The following is a 17,977-nucleotide window of genomic DNA, read 5'->3' as shown; positions in this document are numbered from 1 at the left end:
TTGTCTGTCTGCTGTAGCCCATCCTGTTAGGTCTGAGACTGACGGAATTTAACGATTCATTTTGTGACTAGCTCTGGGCTATACACTGTGCATGTTTTCTCCTCAAAGGCAGACACGTTCAAACTGCAAGCTTGCCAACCGACTTCCTGTACGTTGGGCCAGCAGGTGCTTTAGGCATCCTGTAGCAGCTAAGGCCAAGAACATCAGGAGGAGGTGGTCAACCAAGGTCTCGAGTCCCCAGAGAAAAGAGGCTTTACGTAAAGGTGGAGGAGCCATGGAAGCCACAGTGGCAAACGACAAAGCTCTCTTCCATCCCCTTTGCCCTCAACACAAGATTTTGGACTTTTCCCTCAAACCTATATAAACCCTTAAGTGTCTTATCTCCATAACTAAGGCCTGTCTTATCTCCATAACTAAGGCCATAATAAGTACTCATTATAAAATTGTCTTAGTCTGTTTGGGCTGTTATTACAAAATACTGCAGACTGGGTAATTTATAAACAATAGAAATTTATTTCTCATAGTTCTGGAGGATGGAAAGTCCAAGATCGAGGTACTAGCATGGCTGCGTTCTGGTGAGGACCCTCGTGCAGGTTCACAGCCAGCACCTTCTCACTGTGCCCTCTCATGGTGCAGGGAGCAAGAGATCTCTGTGGGGTCTCCTTTATAAGAACAATATTCCCATTTGTGAGGCTTCCACCCTCATGACCTAAGCACCTTCCAAAGGCCCCACCTCCCAATACCATCAAATTGGGCATTAGGATTTCAGCATATGAATCTGGGTAGGGGTGTGACACAAACATTCAGACCATAGCAAAAAATAAATACATTAATCTTCAAAATTCACTTTTTTTTGGGCGGTACGCGGGGCTCTCACTGTTGTGGCCTCTCCCGTTGCGGAGCACAGGCTCTGGATGCACAGGCTCAGTGGCCATGGCTCACGGGCCCAGCCGCTCCACGGCATGTGGGATCTTCCCGGACCGGGGCACGAACCCGTGTCCCCTGCATCGGCAGGCGGACTCTCAACCACTGCGCCACCAGGGAAGCCCCCAAATTCACTTTTTAAATCTCCTTTCCTCTCAAGTTGCTGCCGTATCTTCTCTTTTCATTGTCACCAAACTTTTCCAGTTGTCTTTATGGTTTCTGCTTTTGCCCCTCTCAAGAGACTGCTCCATTAGAGGCCAACAGTGAACATCCTAACTTTTAAGTCCAATGGCCAAAGATACTCATTAAACCACTATTCTGGAGCCTGGCCAACATTAGGTTCTAAGAATACAAAAATCATCTAGTGTCTGTCCTTAGGACCTCAGAATCTGAGGGAGATGTTTTTGACCCCACCTCCCTTGGATTTTGAGACACCAGTGTTCTAGCTGTAGTCCTTCTTTTCACCCTCCTCCGAGGGCTTCTCTTTTTTTCTGTCTGGCCTTTGAATATTGGCTCTATCCTTTTTCTTTTACTCTATATTTTTTGTCTGGGAAATCTCATCTAGTCCAATTGTTTCAATTTCCTCCTATGTGTGAATAGCACATCTGTATTGCTGGCTTACCTATATCCTTTGAGCTCCAGAACAACTGTTCACAAGACAACTCTGTAACATGAATACGTTTACAACAAAGCTCATCACAGAATCTCAGACCTGCTTCTCCTCTGCTATCCTCATTCTCTGTGAATGGAATTACTTCACCCAACTGCCCAAGTAGAAACTTGGTATCGTGCTTGACTCTTAACTTCTTCCTCTACCTCGTGTAGTCACACACGATGTCTAGTCTATTCTATCTCCTGTATATCTGTTTGATCTGTTGGCTTCTCTCCTTCCCCCCTGCTTCTGGCCTAGTCTAGCCTTCTCTCAACTCCCCTTGGATTCCTTAACTAGCCTCCTATTCGGTTTCCTTGCTTCTAGTCTTGGCCCCTAACCCATCTTCCGGTCTGATGGAAGAATGATATTTCTGAATTGTAAATCTGATCCCTTTTCTCTCCATTTAAAAATCCTTCAGTGGCTTCCCCTGGTCTTCAGGATAAAATCCAAGCACTTTATCATGTCTTACAGGGTCCTTTGTAACCTGATCTTGCCTGGCTTTCCTGCTTCATTTCCTCCACTTCTTCCTCAAAACTAAATCCCAGCTGTACCAAATTACTTACTTGGAATTTCTCAACCACTCCATTCTGTTTCATAATTCAGTGCACTTCTACCTGCAGAGCTTGCTGCCTGGAATGCCCTCCCAGAGGACCTCTCTACCCAAAGCTTGATGAATGCTTATTCATTCTTCAAGATGCAGCCCTAGCATTGTTTCCTCTGAAAAGTTCCTTATTGACCTCCTCCTTTCTTGGTACTCCAGTATGCCTTGTGCACACCACTTTCTTAGCTACCTGTCTTACTATCTTACACTTATTCATGATCTGTCTCTCCAACTGGCCTGATGGCCCCAGGAGTCATCCCTGTATTCTCTATACTAGCACAGTGCTTTGAATGAAAAAGGACTATGCTTGCTAAATTCATTTGATAATTATTTTTTGAGTGTCTCTTATGTACAAGGAAGACACTGTACTGGGTACTGTGATGAATTTTGCAGGTTCTCTTTCCTCTCTGTAAGGCACTTTCTCAGTCTCCTTCATAGATTCTGCATCCTGTCTGTCCTCTAATGTCTGACCTCAGTCTCCTTTCCCTCTACATATACACTCTGAGTCATCCCATCCATTTCCTTAGCTTTAATTGCCAAGAACTCCCAAATCTCTTTTCCCGGCGAAGAACTCTTTCCTAATCTCCACATGCTCCCAGGGATCTCAAACTCAGCACATACAAAACTGAACTATTTTTCCTTTCTTTTGTTCCTTTTGGGATAAAAGGAAAAGATAACTGTAGGAAAGCTTCTGAGACCATTTTAAGGAGAAGTTAGAAATTAAGTCAGAACAATGGCATTGAGTTTTCAGTGACATCTCTAGGTACAGCGTTTGCATTTTCATCTCCTTGAAGTGAATAGCAGTAAAACTTTAATGCTGTGCTTCCCATGCTGGGCTACATGGTGGTGTGCCAAGGCATATGTGAAGCCACAGCGTAAACAAGGCTCATCTTCTTAGAGCTTAGAGCATCAATTTTGATAGAATTGTGTGTGTATGTATGTGTGCAATGTACAATATTTAACTTGCAAGAACTAAAAACATTACTTTTATATTAAACAGATATACTGTGGAACAGAATGCAAAATATCAGAAAAGGTGAAACTTCTTTCCTCAAAATATAAGCACACAGACCATTTTTATTATTAGGGTATCTCAAATTTAACTACCGAATTCATGTCCCTGAGTCAGAGAGCTACAATATGGCCCCACATTTAAGGGCACGGACAGGAAAACCTTAAGGGTACAGACGTTACCCAGTAGTGAACAATGGGGAATCAGTGTTGCAGGAAGTTCATTTTCAGATGAAGTAAGAGGAAACTGGGGAAGGGAGGAGTTAGTAAACCTAAAATGCAGAGCTAGGCTGAAGAACTCAGTACAACAGACATTTATAGACGCCTATTTTGTTCCATGTTCTCTACTGGGTAGCCCAAGAGTTGATTAGGTATGTCCCCTACCCTCTAGGAATAAATCAGCTAGTTATGGGTGCTGAACAATGTAATTGTGCCATTGCTACAATGATGTACGTGTGAAACTGGACCACTGGAAAAGTCCCTAACTTAGCTTGCAGAATTCAGTGAATACTTCTCAGAAGAGGCATCAGATCAGCTTTTGGCTATGTCTTGGAAAATGTATAGGTATTTTCTGTCTGTAGGTAGGTTAGAAATATTTCAGGAAATTGAAATATGAAATGTGTGGGAAATGAATTAGACACATGCTTACATTCATGACTGTCATTATGAACACTTAAATCCCTGGAGAGGAAGGAGCCCATTTCTTCAGTCTTGGTATACTCAGCAGGGTAGCTTAGCACTGTCCCTGCACACAGTACCATGTTTATGGTTTTATACAGCTAAGCCAGGGAGTTGACTATGTCATAGACAACATGTAGCTTACTCCTCCTCATTTAATAAACATATATTGAATCAGGTCCAGTGGTAGGTATAGAGTTACCCAGAAGAATGAGTCCCAGTTCCTGTCTTTGGGAGCTCAGTTGAGTGAAGGCGTCAGTCAAGCAGACAGGCTACTGTAGTAGAGTGTAATGAATGCTTTGACAGACATATGACCCAAGGGCTATTACTGCACCCAGGAATGGACCTAGCCCCATCTGGAGGATGATGTGGAATTTGGAGAAGGCCTCAAAGCAGTGACTTTGAGTAGAGATTTGAACGACGTGTAGGAGGTAATTTGAAACAGGGCAAGCACGATAGTAAAGGCACCATCATGCAAAAAGGTATGCTATATTCAGAGAATAACAAGTTAATTTCCTGTGAAGGGTGGTAGCAGGTAATGGTAGGAGACGAGCCTGAGAGGTGACTGAGACCAGGCCATAGATGGCCTTTGTGCCATGATAGAAGCCTGGATTTTATCCAGCAAAGGTAATGGTGAATCACTGTAATGCTGGTTTAGATCAGTGTTTCTCAGAGAAGGTTGTAAAACATTAGTGAGTTGTAAAATCAACTTAGTGAATTGGGGCCATCATTTTAAAAAAGTAAACTAGAAGAGTAGACAGTATCGATGCACATGATATTTGTACAAATAAATAATGTTTTGTGACGCTTTTGTTTCAATTACATATATACATGTCATTTCGTGTTCTGATGTGTTTTTTGATCTGTGGGTCATAGTAAAAAAAATTTGGGGAAACAATAAAGATTCAACAGTACAAAATAATTTACCAGATTACTTTCAGTAAAAATTAACAGAAAACTCAGGCACAAATGGGAGTAGTCACTAAAGATTCTTACTATATAGTATCTTTTAGTTGTTCTGACCTGCCACTCTAAGTGTCATCTTCAGCCTAGAGCCAGTTCCCTGTGTTTATCAGAATAACAAGCAATCTTACTCTTATCTAGCAGAGTTGAGCCTGGATTCTCATTGCCTCAAATTATTTAAGGCCTGTCCATCCCTGAATCCATCAATAGCTAGGGGATGGAAGTAGCAGGACTGCCTTAAACTAACCTGGGGTGGATGTTTGGGAATTAACCCACTGCAGGGAATTGTAATGCAATGTGGTAAATCCAGTGCATTATGGGAATACCATAGTGGCACCTAGGGTCACAAAGTAATGAACTTAGGTGTGGAGATGGTCAGAGCAGTCATCCAGGAGATGCCAAAAGTTTGTGTACAAGGCAGGTAGGTAAAAGGGGGAGGGTTTTCTGGGTGGTAGATGAACAGAAGGTGTTAGGAAAAGACCTGCATAGGGAAACAGTCAAAATAAGGCCTTCCAAGCCTCTGGAGCATAAAATTAGAGGCAAGGGAAGAAGTTGGATCAACGAGCAGGTGCCTACTCACCGAGGGGAGTCATGGTAAGGAATCTGGACTCTCCCTACAGGAAGAGAAGAGCCACTGGAGATCAAGCAGAGAATTAAGATAGCAAATTCCTATCACCATGGCTGCAGTGGGGAGGAAGGCAAGTTAGGAAGTTATATTTCCGGGGGCCAGGAGGAAAAGCTGTGAGAGTCCAGACATAACTCACCTGTTACCGTTACTTAAAGATGTGGTTTTAATTTTAAGGAAAGAGCTTTCTCTAGGAGTCAAGGATGATTCCAAGACATCTGGCTGAGGTGAATGTTCGTACCAAAAAGATAAAAAGAGGGCAAATTTTTTTAGAGAAGCATTCAGAGTTGTAGGTTTATTCAATAAATGTTTTGAGGGCTTGCCTGGTGGCGCAGTGGTTGAGAGTCCGCCTGCCGATGCAGGGGACACAGGTTCGTGCCCCGGTCTGGGAAGATCCCACATGCCGTGGAGCGGCTGGGCCCGTGAGCCATGGCCGCTGAGCCTGCGCGTCCGGAGCCTGTGCTCCGCAACGGGAGAGGCCACAACAGTGAGAGGCCCGCGTACCGCAAAAAAATAAAAAATAAAAAATAAAAATAAATAAATAAATAAATAAATGTTTTGAGTGTCTACTATACGTCACTCAAAATATAATGTCAGAAAGAGCTTTCTGGCAATAGTGTGAAAGACCAACTGGAGTAGAGTAAAAGAGATGAGACCCCTGTTGGGAGCAGATAAGTCTCAGACTAGGGCAGCTGTACTGAAATAGTACCAGAATAGCTCTGTCACTGAAGCTAATATCTGTCTGCTAGACCAGTGACCCCTCCACCCACAGCCTTTTTATCTCAGACAATGGATGAGTTTGGTGGGCCAAACCCCCTCTGTAGGTCTGGCCTAAGATAAAACTCTGTTTTTTCCACTTTACTAGAAAGGTGGGATTTGCTAGGCCTTGCTGTCATGTGTTCATGCAGGGATGACAGCTCCAAGTCTTCCCACGACTATCACCCCTGTCAAGCCTGAGTGTGAGGGATGCGCAGCCTGCCTGGGCCAAATCTGGCTTCACAGTAACTAGTGCACATAAAGGAACTTCCTACTTTTCATATGCCCTGACCATTCTGAAGCCGGATGTCCTTTTTCTGAGTTCCCGGAGAGGCCCAGATTGAAAACTTCCAGGAAATTCCCACAGGTTTAACTTCCTAATCTTCCTCCCACTTCAACCCTCTCCTTCACCCTTCCACTCCCACCCCAAGAGGAAGGAGCTTATCCTGGAGTCAACATCCTCTGCTGAACACTTCTGCTCCCTTGGCCAGGGTGGTGGTACATCTGAGTTCTCAGGTCCTCTCCTCTGAGGCCTATTTGGGGCTTGAGGTGAACACTTAAGGGTGATACGTGATCTTGTCCAGAAACAGAGGAATGGAACCTTGAAGGTTCCTAGAGTACCAGATTATTACAGAAAGTTCACTTCTAGATGTTCACCCTCCCACCCGTCAGGAGGTAATCCTTCTCTAAGAAATCCCTGGGGCTCAGTCTCTATGCTAGATATCAAAACTCAATCACCTCTGGGGGCTAAGTTTGGAATTACAGGATACATACCCCATATAATCTAGCATTAAAAAAAACAAAACTGTGCTAACCCAACCCAACCCAGATTTAAGAACCAGAGACATACACCATGAATTTACTATCCCACACAGACTGAGCATGTGGGTAGTTCTCATTCTCCAGAAATCCCAAGGGGAGGGGAAAAGAAAATCAGTTTACATATAGTCATACACTGAATTTTATCTGTTGTGCAAAGAGAAGGTTATCTGGCTCCCAGAAGGTTTTGGGCTCCAATCAGACAGTTCATTTTACAACTCAAGATCCAGTTCTTCTTAAGAGATTAAAAGCGCTCCCAAGGCCTGTGGATCATGGGCACTGATGAGGGCCACATACCCTTTGGCTCCAGTTAAATCTCTGGTGTTTGAACTGTGTGGGAGCTGTGGGTGCTTGCTTCCTGATCCTTCCGCAGCCCCTGAAGCAGCTGGTTTAGGAGTGTGAGGTTGCTGTCTCTGTGAGGAAGGGGCAGGGGTGGAAGGCAGTTCCCTTTATACTCGATCACTGCCATCTTGGCCCGATCCTGCTTATTCCGGTTTGGGATCTGCAGCATTCTCGTGTAGCCCCCATTCTGACCTTGGTACCGAGGGCCCAGTACGTGAAACAGCTTTGGGATCAAGTCTTTCTCCTGGAAGGGGAGAGTTATCCAGGAGACAGCAGAGTCAGGCACCACCGCAGAGATATTTAAGTTTCAGCACTCCCAAAGGTAGGGTCCAAACACACACACACACACACACACACCCCTTCCCTCACCCTCTGATGTGGTAGAGTCAAAATTACACAGAGTGGATCAGTTTCACGCAGTTGTGCAGATTGAGATTCACATTGAATTCAACTTAGGACACAGATCTCTAATTTAGTTCACATTTGTCCATAAGCGCGTGCCTTATCTTCATTCTGCCCAGTTCCCTTTCCTCTAACAACCCCCTCCCACTTAGGGAGCAAAGGATGAGATTTGGGAGGCAGACAGGATGCACTCACCGTGAGCCAGAAGTCAGCCATGCGCATGGCTCGTTCGTTGGTGTCTCCCAGCTTCCCATAGTCGATGAGCTGTGAGGACATAACATCACTGACCCAACCCGAGCAAGAAAGGAGGCCATCAATCTTACTCCTTAAATGCCGGACTGCAATCTACTCATTTCATACACTAGCAAAGCATCTCGCCAATTCAGGCAACCTCTAACTCCGCAGCCCTAACCAGTCTTCAATGAGAGGGGCCGGAGGAGTAGGTTCCGCGCACTGTATCAGGGGAATCAGCCTTCGGGCACAGCTTACCAGGGCGGTCCCAATTCTTCCCCAACTCCAGCCGGATCCCGCCTCCCCAGGCCAGACCCGCGAGAGGAACAAGAGGGTCCCGCCCCTCACCTTCTCCGCGTAGCCCCTCAGCTCGTCCACGCGTGCCCATGACGCCTCGATGCGTTCGTGTCGCACCAGTCCCGTGAGCAAGTTCTGCAGCAGGTGGATGCGGGATTCGGGACCAAGGCCCAGGCGGCGGAATACGCGGCCGTGAGAAATGGCAGCGGCGACCGACAGCCGCATGCTCCCAACTTCTTCCAGCCTCTGTGAGGCCGGAACTGGAAACTCCAGGGGAGACGCGGCGGAGAGGCGGAGCTTAGAGGACGCATGCGCCATACATTGGTGCGTGGTGGACGTGTTTGCGCATGTGTATCAGAGCCTGCCTCGTTGGCAGACTGGGGGAGGGCGGGGAAGGGGCGTTGACTTCTTCCAGAGGAAGCGAGCCTGGTGGGGTTTGGACCCTGGGAACGCTCCCTGTCGGCCGGGGAACCAGGCGTCCCCTGGTGTGGAGTGACCCGGCTGTCGGGTTTCACTGGTGCTGCGTCATTCGTCTTGTGGCCGGTAGGGCGCTGGCAAGGTCCGCCTGGTGTCGGCTAGAAAAGTGAGTACCTGAGGGGAAAGTGCCTGGCGGGGTCCTGGTCCCTCAGGCTGGCTGCCCTGCCCTCCCTGAGGCGCGGCGCGTCCCACACCCTGAGCGTGTCATTTTTAAAAGAAAATTGTTTTCAGTAGTAATGGTGAAAATGAGTGGGATAACAATGATATGAAAGAAACGCAGATGCTGAAAATTTTCTTTGGGTTAAGTTGTTGACTGAAAAAAAGCACAACATAAAAGTTGAGTTATGTTTTATTTGTCAGACAAAACTGAGGACTTAAGCCGGGGACACAGCAGCTCAGATAACTCTGAGAGGCTGCTCTGAAGAGGCAAGGGGTGGGGTCGGGGTGGGGTGGGGACCAGGATACATAGGAGTTTTTGCAGCAAAGACCAGGTAGTTGGAGCATCAAAAGACTACTGTTCATAAAAGAAAACCAGATATCTCAAGTTAAGGAATTTAGCGCTTTTCTATGCACGAGACGATGCAAGAATCTGGGCTCACTGAAATCATTCTTTTGATCTGCACCTCAGCTACTTGGGACCAGTATCCTGTGTTTTCTCATCCTGAGTCTCCTCAGGGTGTGCTGTCCGGGGTGACTGTAGTGGCTGATGGCTGCAACATCCTTTGTTTACTGATATGGCAGGTGGCATTTTTAGTTCACAAAGTACATATAATCATCCCGGTTCAAGAAGAATTACCGCACTCCAAGGAAAAATAATGGGCTAATACTTTTAAATTACATCAGTGTGTTTTTTATTTTAAAACGGGAAAACCATGCCTATGCATTTATGTGTTAAAGTAATGAACAGTAACATTATCGTTTCTGGTTTTGAGTCTTCGTGTCTGCCGATTTGCAATGACCTGGTCAAAATTGCTCTTAGTTATGGATTCAGATATGTCCCCCCAACAAAAAAGATATGCTAAGACCTACCCCACCCCCATATAGCCTGCATCTCCCTCACCCCGTACCTCATGATGTGACTTTATTTGGAAATAGGATCCTTGCAGATGTAATTAGTTAAGATGAGGTCATACTGGATTAGGGTGGGCGCCTAATCCAAAGTTACTGATGGCCTTATAAAAAGAACACCTGTGGAGAGACAGAGACACACAGAATGCCATGTGACCCGGAAGGCAGAGATCAGAGTTGCCTAGTTGCAAGCCAAGGATTTCTGGCAAACATCAGAAGCTAAGAGCAAGATATGGAACAGATTCTTCCCTAGGTCCTTCAGAGAATGCATGGCCTAACTGACAGGTTGATTTTGGACTTCTAGCCTTCAGAACTACAAGACAGTAAATTTCTGCTCTGTTTGTGGCACTTTGTTACAGAAACCCTAGACACATATTCATGTTTGTTAGAAAGCATATTTAGATTTGTCATTCTGTCTTCCTCTTAGGTGACCAGAGAACACCTCTTGCTAATTTTAATTTTGAAAAGTTTCTTTTGTCTGAAGCAACATACATGCAAATAGGAAAAGTCTTAAACATATGGATATGTTGGCAGAAATTTATACAAACCACACTTCACAATAAATTCCAGAAATTACAATACTGTCTGTGTCTTGTTTCTTTGGGATCGATTCTTGCAGCTTTCAGTTATCTCCACATTTCACTGTAACATCGTCATCAGAAAATTCATCATAAATTTCTACTGGTAAAAACTTGGGAAGATTTTCTTCTTTGCAAAAGTCAGAGAAAATGAACATTGACACTGGTGTTATTTGACCTATTGCTTTAAAAAAGGAATGTCCACTTGGTCAAAATGTACAGCATCGAACATTGTCCATATTTATTTTTTTGGTTATGTGAGGCTGATCTAGGGGGGCCTCGGCCTGCAGCAGCTTGAAACAGGGTTTCAGTTACTGGCCAGTGATTGAGGTCGGGTCGCGGTGGTGAGAGCGCCGAATCCTAGCCACTAGACCAGTGGTCAGTGACAAGGCTCTGGCCCTATGGCTTTGCAGAAAAAGAATTCCCACAAAGATGGAAAGTAGTGAAACAAGTAAAGTATTTATTAGGAAAAAAAGAAGTACAGTACGTGTGGATAGACACACGGGTGGGCTCAGAGAGAGGGTCGCGCCCTTGTGGCAGTTTAAATCCCTTATATGGGGCATTTCTTCTTTGTTTCCTTTGGCCAATCATTTTGGTTTGTCTGGTTCAGAGTCCATATTGGGTGTATCTCGGGATCTTCCCATGTATGCACACGCATCTCTTAGCCAAGATGGATTCTACCGAAGAGGCCTATGGGTAGTGAGCATCAGTTGGCATCAGCTAGCATCACTCCCCTTTTGGCCTCCAAGGAGCCTTTCTGCGCATGTGTAGTCGGGGAGGTCTCCTGACTCCGAGAATGAGAAATATGTGGTCTCTTACCTTCTATCTGGGCAGGGCCCAGCCTCCTCTCTCAATTGTCTTGTTATTTCCGTCTCGGAGTATTGGTCCACAGGGAATGAACTTTGACCGTTTGCCCCTGGGGTCCCATCTGTCTCCTGCTTCAAGATCATCATCTCTTGTTTGTTCTCCGGGCAGTATTCAAACTTTTTGTCTATGTCAATTTCTTTACATTTTGTTGGTGCATAGTTAATGGCTTTCTCTACAATTTTTGAGGATTGATGTTCAAGAAACCATCTTAAACCTTGGTGTCTTACTGTATGTTGTTCAAGGCATATTGTGGCTGTTTGTAGATACTTTTGTGTCTGGTTGATCTCATCTGAAAATTCACCTTAAAACAAAAACAACTCAGGAAAGAAAAATCTCATACAACGAGGATTGTTTATTTTAAATTTATAGTTTTAGAAGCAGGGCTATGTTCTACCACAAGGGTTGGAGGTACAAAATGTGCCTCAAGTGAGCTTGAAAGATCACAAATTGTTATGAATTTATCAATACTATGAAAAATAATACATGTGGCCGAATCTGACTATGTAACTGATAGTTTTCCAAATTAACTTGCGTGTGGAATAAAATGTTTTAGTGGATTAGTTTTAAAAAGTGATAGTTTGAAGCTTACATGTATTTTATTTTAACGCAACAGTAACCATATCAATTGTTTAGAACTTAGACCAACAAAAGATTTTTCTTTAAGGGTTATTATATCACTAACACTGTTTAGCATAGTCATGCAATGTGATAAAAATCAGATTGACTTTTAGTTAGTTTTATTACGATTTAAAAATTCTTTACAGAAAATTCACCTCCTTATGCTTGCATTGGGCCAGGCTGCATCTACCTCCCAACCCTTGGTGCCCACTGGCTTTGAGAGATTTTGGGACTAGGATAATTGCTTTGGTGTCAGAACTATTGTAAATAGAAAAACAAGCTTTCTCCTTTACTCTGAAATAACTGCATCCTTTTCTACTGATGCCTTCATGAAGCAATGTCCTGGGAGCCTGTACAGGGAGCTCAGCAAGTGTTCAATCAGGGATTTAATGATGATAGTGAAAAGCAATTGTCGATTGGACCCCAAGCCAACTTTTTTTTAAATTAGGTTTATTTAATTAATTAATTTATTTATTTATATATTTTTAAAAGATCTTTATTGGAGTATAATTGCTTCACAATACTATGTTAGTTTCTCTTGCACAACAGAGCGAATCAGCCACATGCATACACATGTCCCTATATCTCCTCCCTCTTGAGCCTCCCTCCCATCCTCCCTATCCCACCCCTCTAGGTCATCGCAAAGCACCGAACCGATCCCCCTGTGCTATGCTGCTGCTTCCCACCAATGGACTGTTTTACATTCGGTAGTGTATATATGTCCATGCTACTCTCACTTCGCCCCAGCTTCACCCTCCCACCCCATTTCCTCAAGTCCATTTTCTATGTCTACCTGTTTATTCCTGCCCTGCAACTATGTTCATGAGAACCATTTTTTTTTTTTAGATTCCGTATATATGTGTTAGCATACGGTATTTGTTTTTCTCTTTCTGACTTCACTCTGTATGACAGACTCTAGGTCCATCCACCTCACTACAAATAACTCAATTTTGTTTCTTTTTATGGCTGAGTAATATTCCATTGTATATATGTCCCACATCTTCTTTATCCATTCATCTGTCGATGAACATTTAGGTTGCTTCCATGTCCTGGCTATTGTAAATAGTGCTGCAGTGAACATTTTGGTACATAATACTTTTTGAATTATGGTTTTCTCAGGGTATACGCCCAGTAGTGGGATTGCTGGGTCATATGGTAGTTCTATTTTTAGTTTTTAAGTAACCTCCATACTGTTCTCCATATTGGCTGTATCACTTTACATTCCTACCAACAGTTCAAGAGGGTTCCCTTTTCTCCACACCCTCTCCAGCATTTATTGTTTGTAGATTTTTTGATGATGGCTACTCTGACCGGTGTGAGGTGATACCTCATTGTAGTTTTGATTTGCATTTCTCTAATGATTAGTGATGTTGAGCATCTTATCATGTGTTTGTTGGCAACCTGTATATCTTCTTTGGAGAAATGTCTATATAGGCCTTCTGCGCATTTTTGGATTGGGTTGTTTGTTTTTTTGATATTGAGCTGTATGAGCTGCTTGTATATTTTGGAGATTAATCCTTTGTAAGTTGCTTCATTTGTAAATATTTTCTCCCATTCTGAGGGTTGTCTCTTCATCTTGTTTATGGTTTCCTTTGCTGTGCAAAAGCTTTGAAGTTTCATTAGGTGCCATTTGTTTATTTTAGTTTTTATTTCCATTTCTCTAGGAGGTGGGTCAAAAAGGATCTTGCTGTGATTTATGTCATAGAGTGTTCTGCCTGTTTTCCTGTAAGAGTTTTATAGTGTCTGGCCTTACATTTAGGTCTTTAATCCATTTTGCATTTATTTTTGTGTATGGTATTAGGGAGTGTTCTAATTTCATTCTTTTATATGTAGCCGTCCAGTTTTCCCAGCACAACTTATTGAAGAGGCTGTCTTTTCTCTAGTGTATATTCTTGCCTCCTTTATCAAAACTAAGGTGACCATATGTGCATGGGTTTATCTCTGGGCTTTCTATCCTGTTCCATTGATCCATATTTCTGTTTTTGTGCCAGTACCATACTGTCTTGATAACTGTAGCTTTGTATTACAGTCTGAAGTCTGGGAGCCTGATTCTTCCAGGTCCATTTTTCTTTCTCAAGATTGCTTTGGCTATTTGGGGTCTTTTGTGTTTCCACACAAATTGTGCAATTTTTTGTTCTAGTTCTGTGAAAAAGGCCATTGGTAGTTTGATAGGGATTGCATTGAATCTGTAGATTGCTTTGGGTAGTATAATCATTTTCACAATGTTGATTCTTCCAATGTAAGAACATGGTATATCTCTCCATCTGTTTGTATCATCTTTAATTTCTTTCAACAGTGTCTTATAGTTTTCTGCATAAGGGTCTTTTGTCTCCTCAGGTAGGTTTATTCCTCGGTATTTTATTCTTTTTGTTGCAGTGGTAAATGGGAGTGTTTCCTTAATTTCTCTTTCAGATTTTTTGTCATTAGTGTATAAGAATGCAAGAGATTTCTGTGTATTAATTGTGTATACTGCTACTTTACCAAATTCATTGATTAGCTCTAGTAGTTTTCTGGTAGCGTCTTTAGGATTCTCTATGTATAATATCATATCATCTGCAAACAGTGACAGTTTTACTTCTTTTCCTATTTGGATTCCTTTTATTTCTTTTTCTTCTCTGATTGTTGTGGCTAAAACTTCCAAAAGTATGTTGAATGATAGTGGTGAGAGTGGGCATCCTTGTCTTATTCCTGATGTTAGTGGAAATGATTTCAATTTTTCACCATTGAGAACGATGTTGGCTGTGGGCTTGTCATATATGGCCTTTATTATGTTGAGGCAAGTTCCCACTATGCCTACTTTCTGGAGGGTTTTTATCATAAATGGGTGTTGAATTTTGTTGAAAGCTTCTTCTGCATCTATTGAGATGATCATATGGTTTTTATCCTTCAGTTTGTTAATATGGTGTATCACATATATTGGTTTGTGTATATTGAAGAATCCTTGCATTCCTGGGACAAACCCCACTTGATCATGGTCTATGACTCTTTTAATGTGCTGTTGGATTCTGTTTGCTAGTATTTTGTTGAGGATTTTTGCATCTATGTTCATCAGTAATATTGGCCTGTAGTTGTTGTAAAGCTGGTATTGTGGTGCTGAATTCTCTTTGCTTTTTGCTTGTCTGTAAAGGTTTTAATTTCTCTGTCGAATCTGAGTGAGATCCTTGCTGGGTAGAGTAATCTTGGTTGTATGTTTTTCCCTTTCATCACTTTAAATATGTCCTGCCAGTCCCTCCTGGCTTGCAGAACCTTATGGGGATTCCCTTGTATATTAGTTGTTGTTTTTCCCTGCTGCTTTTAATATTTTTTCTTTGTATTTAATTTTTGATAGTTTGTTTAATATGTGTCTTGGCGTGTTTCTCCTTGGTTTTATCCTGTATGGTACTCTCAGTGCTTCCTGGACTTGATTAACTATTTCCTTTCCCATATTAGCGAAGTTTTCCACTATAATCTCTTCAAATATTTTCTCAGTCCCTTTCTTTTTCTCTTCTTCTACTAGGACCCCTATAATTCGAATGTTGGTGCGTTTAATGTTGTCCCAGAGGTCTCTGAGACTGTCCTCAGTTCTTTTCATTCTTTTTTCTTTATTCTGTTCTGTGGAGTTATTTCCACTGTTTTGTCTTCCAGGTCACTTATCCGTTCTTCTGCCTCAGTTATTCTGCTATTGATGCCTTCTAGAGAATTTTTAATTTCATTTATTGTGTTGTTCATCATTGTTTGCTTGCTCATTAGTTCTTCTAGATCCTTGTTAAACGTTTCTTGTATTTTCTCCATTCTATTTCCAAGATTTTGGATCATCTTTACTGTACTTACTCTGAATTCTTTTTCAGGTAGACTGCCTATTTCCTCTTCATTTGTTTGGTCTGGTGGGTTTTTACCTTGCTCCTTCACCTGCTGTGTGTTTTTCTGTCTTCTCATTTTGCTTAACTTACTGTGTTTGGAGTCTCCTTTTCACAGGCTGCAGGTTCATATTTCCTGTTGTTTTTGGTGTCTGCCCCCAGTGGCTAAGGTTGGTCCAGTGGGTTGTGTAGGCTTCCTGGTGGAGGGCACTAGTGCCTGTGTTCTGGTGGATGAGGCTGGATCTTGTCTTTCTGGTGGGCAGGTCCATGTCTGGTGGTGTGTTTTGGGCTGTGTGTGACCTTATTATGATTTTAGGCAGCCTCTCTTCTGATGGGTGGGGTTGTGTTCATGTCTTGCTAGTTGTTTGGCATAGGGTGTGCAGCGCTCTAGCTTGCTGGTCGTTGAGTGGAGCTGGGTCTTAGTATTGAGATGGAGATCCCTGGGAGAGCTTTTGCCGTTTGATATTATGTGGAGCTGGGAGGTCTCTGGTGGACCAATGTCCTGAACTCGGCTCTCCCACTTCAGAGGCACTGGCCTGACACATGGCTGGAGCACCAAGACCCTGTGAGCCACACGGCTCAGAAGAAAGGGGAGAAAAAAAGAATAAAAGAGAGAAAGAAGGAAAAGAAAAGAAAGTTATTAAAATAAAAACTGAAAAAATTATTAAAAAAAAATTTAAAGTAATAAAGAAAAAAATAGGAAAGAAAGAGAGCAACCGAACCAAAAAACAAATCCACCAATGATAACAAGCGCTAAAAACTATACTAAAAAACAAACAAACAAACAAAAACGCAAGAATAGAAAGGCAGAACCCTAGGACAAATGGTAAAAGCAAAGCTATACAGACAAAATCACACAAAGAATCATACACATACACACAAAAAGCGAAAAAGGAAAAAAAAAAAAATCATTGCTCCCGAAGTCCACCGCCTCAATTTGGGATGATTCGTTGTGTATTCAGGTATTCCACAGATGTTGATTGTGGAAATTTGATCCACTGCTTCTGAGGCTGCTGGGGGAGATTTACCTTTCTCTTTGTTGTTCACCCAGCTCCTGGGGTTCAGCTTTGGATCTGGCCCTGCCTCTGCGTGTAGGTCACCTGAGGGCATCTGTTCTTTGCTCAGACAGGACCGGGTTAAAGTAGCAGCTGATTATGGGGCTCTGGCTCACTCAGGCCTGAGAGAGGGAGGGGTATGGAATGCAGGGCGGTCCTAGGCAGCAGAGGCTGGAGTGACATTGCAACAGCCTGAGGTGCGCTGTGTGTGTGTTTTCCCGGGGAAGTTGTCCCTGGATCACGGGATCCTGGCACTGGCGGGCTGCTCAGGCTCCCGGGAGGGGAGGTGTGGATAGTGACCTGTGCTTGCACGCAGGGTTCTTGGTAGCTGCAGCAGCAGCCTTAGCATTTCATGCCCGTCTCTGGTGTCCACGCTGATAGCAGTGGCTCGCGCCCTGCAAAGTAGCTGTTTTAAGAAAACTCAGTAAGCTACAGAAAACTCAGAAAGACAATGATGAAATAAATTGAAAGACACAGATAAATGGAAAGATATCTCATGTTCATGAATTGGAAGTATTAACACTGTTAAAATGTATATACCTCACAAAGCCATCTATAGATTCAACATAATCCTTATTATAATTCTAATGGCATTTTTTCACTGAAATAGTCAAAAACAATCCTAAAATATGTACAGAATCACAAAAGATCCCCAATACCCAAAGCAATCTTGGTAAAGAATAACAAAGCCAGAGACATCACAATTCCTTACTTCCAACTATGTTATAAATCTATAATAATTAAAACAGTATAGTACTGGCATATAAATAGACACATAGACTAATGAAACAGAGCAGAGAGCCCAGGAAGAATACTCTGTATTTGTGGTCAATTTATATTTGACAAGAGAGCCATGAATACTCAGTGGGGAATGGATTGTCTCTCCAACAAATGATGCTGGAAAAACTGGATAGAGATTAGGCCCTTATCTTACACCACTCACAAAAATTAACTCACAATGGATTAAAGACTTAAAGAGAAGACCTGACAACGTAAAACTAAAAAAAGTAAACATAGTAAAGAATCTCCTTCACATTGTTCTTTGCAATGATTTTTTTGGATATGACATCAAAACTTAAGCAACAAAAGCTGAAATCAACATGTATGACTATATCAAACTAAAATGTTTTACACAGTAAAAGAAATAATTTTAAAAAATGCAAGGTAACCTTCAGAA

The 17,977-nt window shown here is 42.7% G+C and overlaps 1 protein-coding gene across 1 annotated transcript; it reads right to left on the bottom strand.

Moving 5' to 3' along the window:
• Positions 1–1,788: 1,788 nt before the first annotated feature.
• On the bottom strand, positions 1,789–8,880 carry MRPL17 (mitochondrial ribosomal protein L17). Its single transcript, XM_079929453.1, has 3 exons — positions 8,353–8,880; positions 7,969–8,037; positions 1,789–7,615 (listed from the first exon to the last, which is right to left on the bottom strand). Exons 1-3 carry the CDS (start codon positions 8,617–8,619, stop codon positions 7,340–7,342), a joined length of 612 nt encoding a protein of 203 aa, XP_079785579.1. The 5' UTR covers positions 8,620–8,880; the 3' UTR covers positions 1,789–7,339.
• Between the last annotated feature and the right edge of the window lie 9,097 nt (positions 8,881–17,977).

Source organism: Stenella coeruleoalba, assembly GCF_951394435.1.
Source record: "Stenella coeruleoalba genome assembly, chromosome: 8".
Classification (NCBI taxonomy): domain Eukaryota; kingdom Metazoa; phylum Chordata; class Mammalia; order Artiodactyla; family Delphinidae; genus Stenella; species Stenella coeruleoalba.
This window is presented reverse-complemented; position numbering and strand designations above follow the sequence as displayed.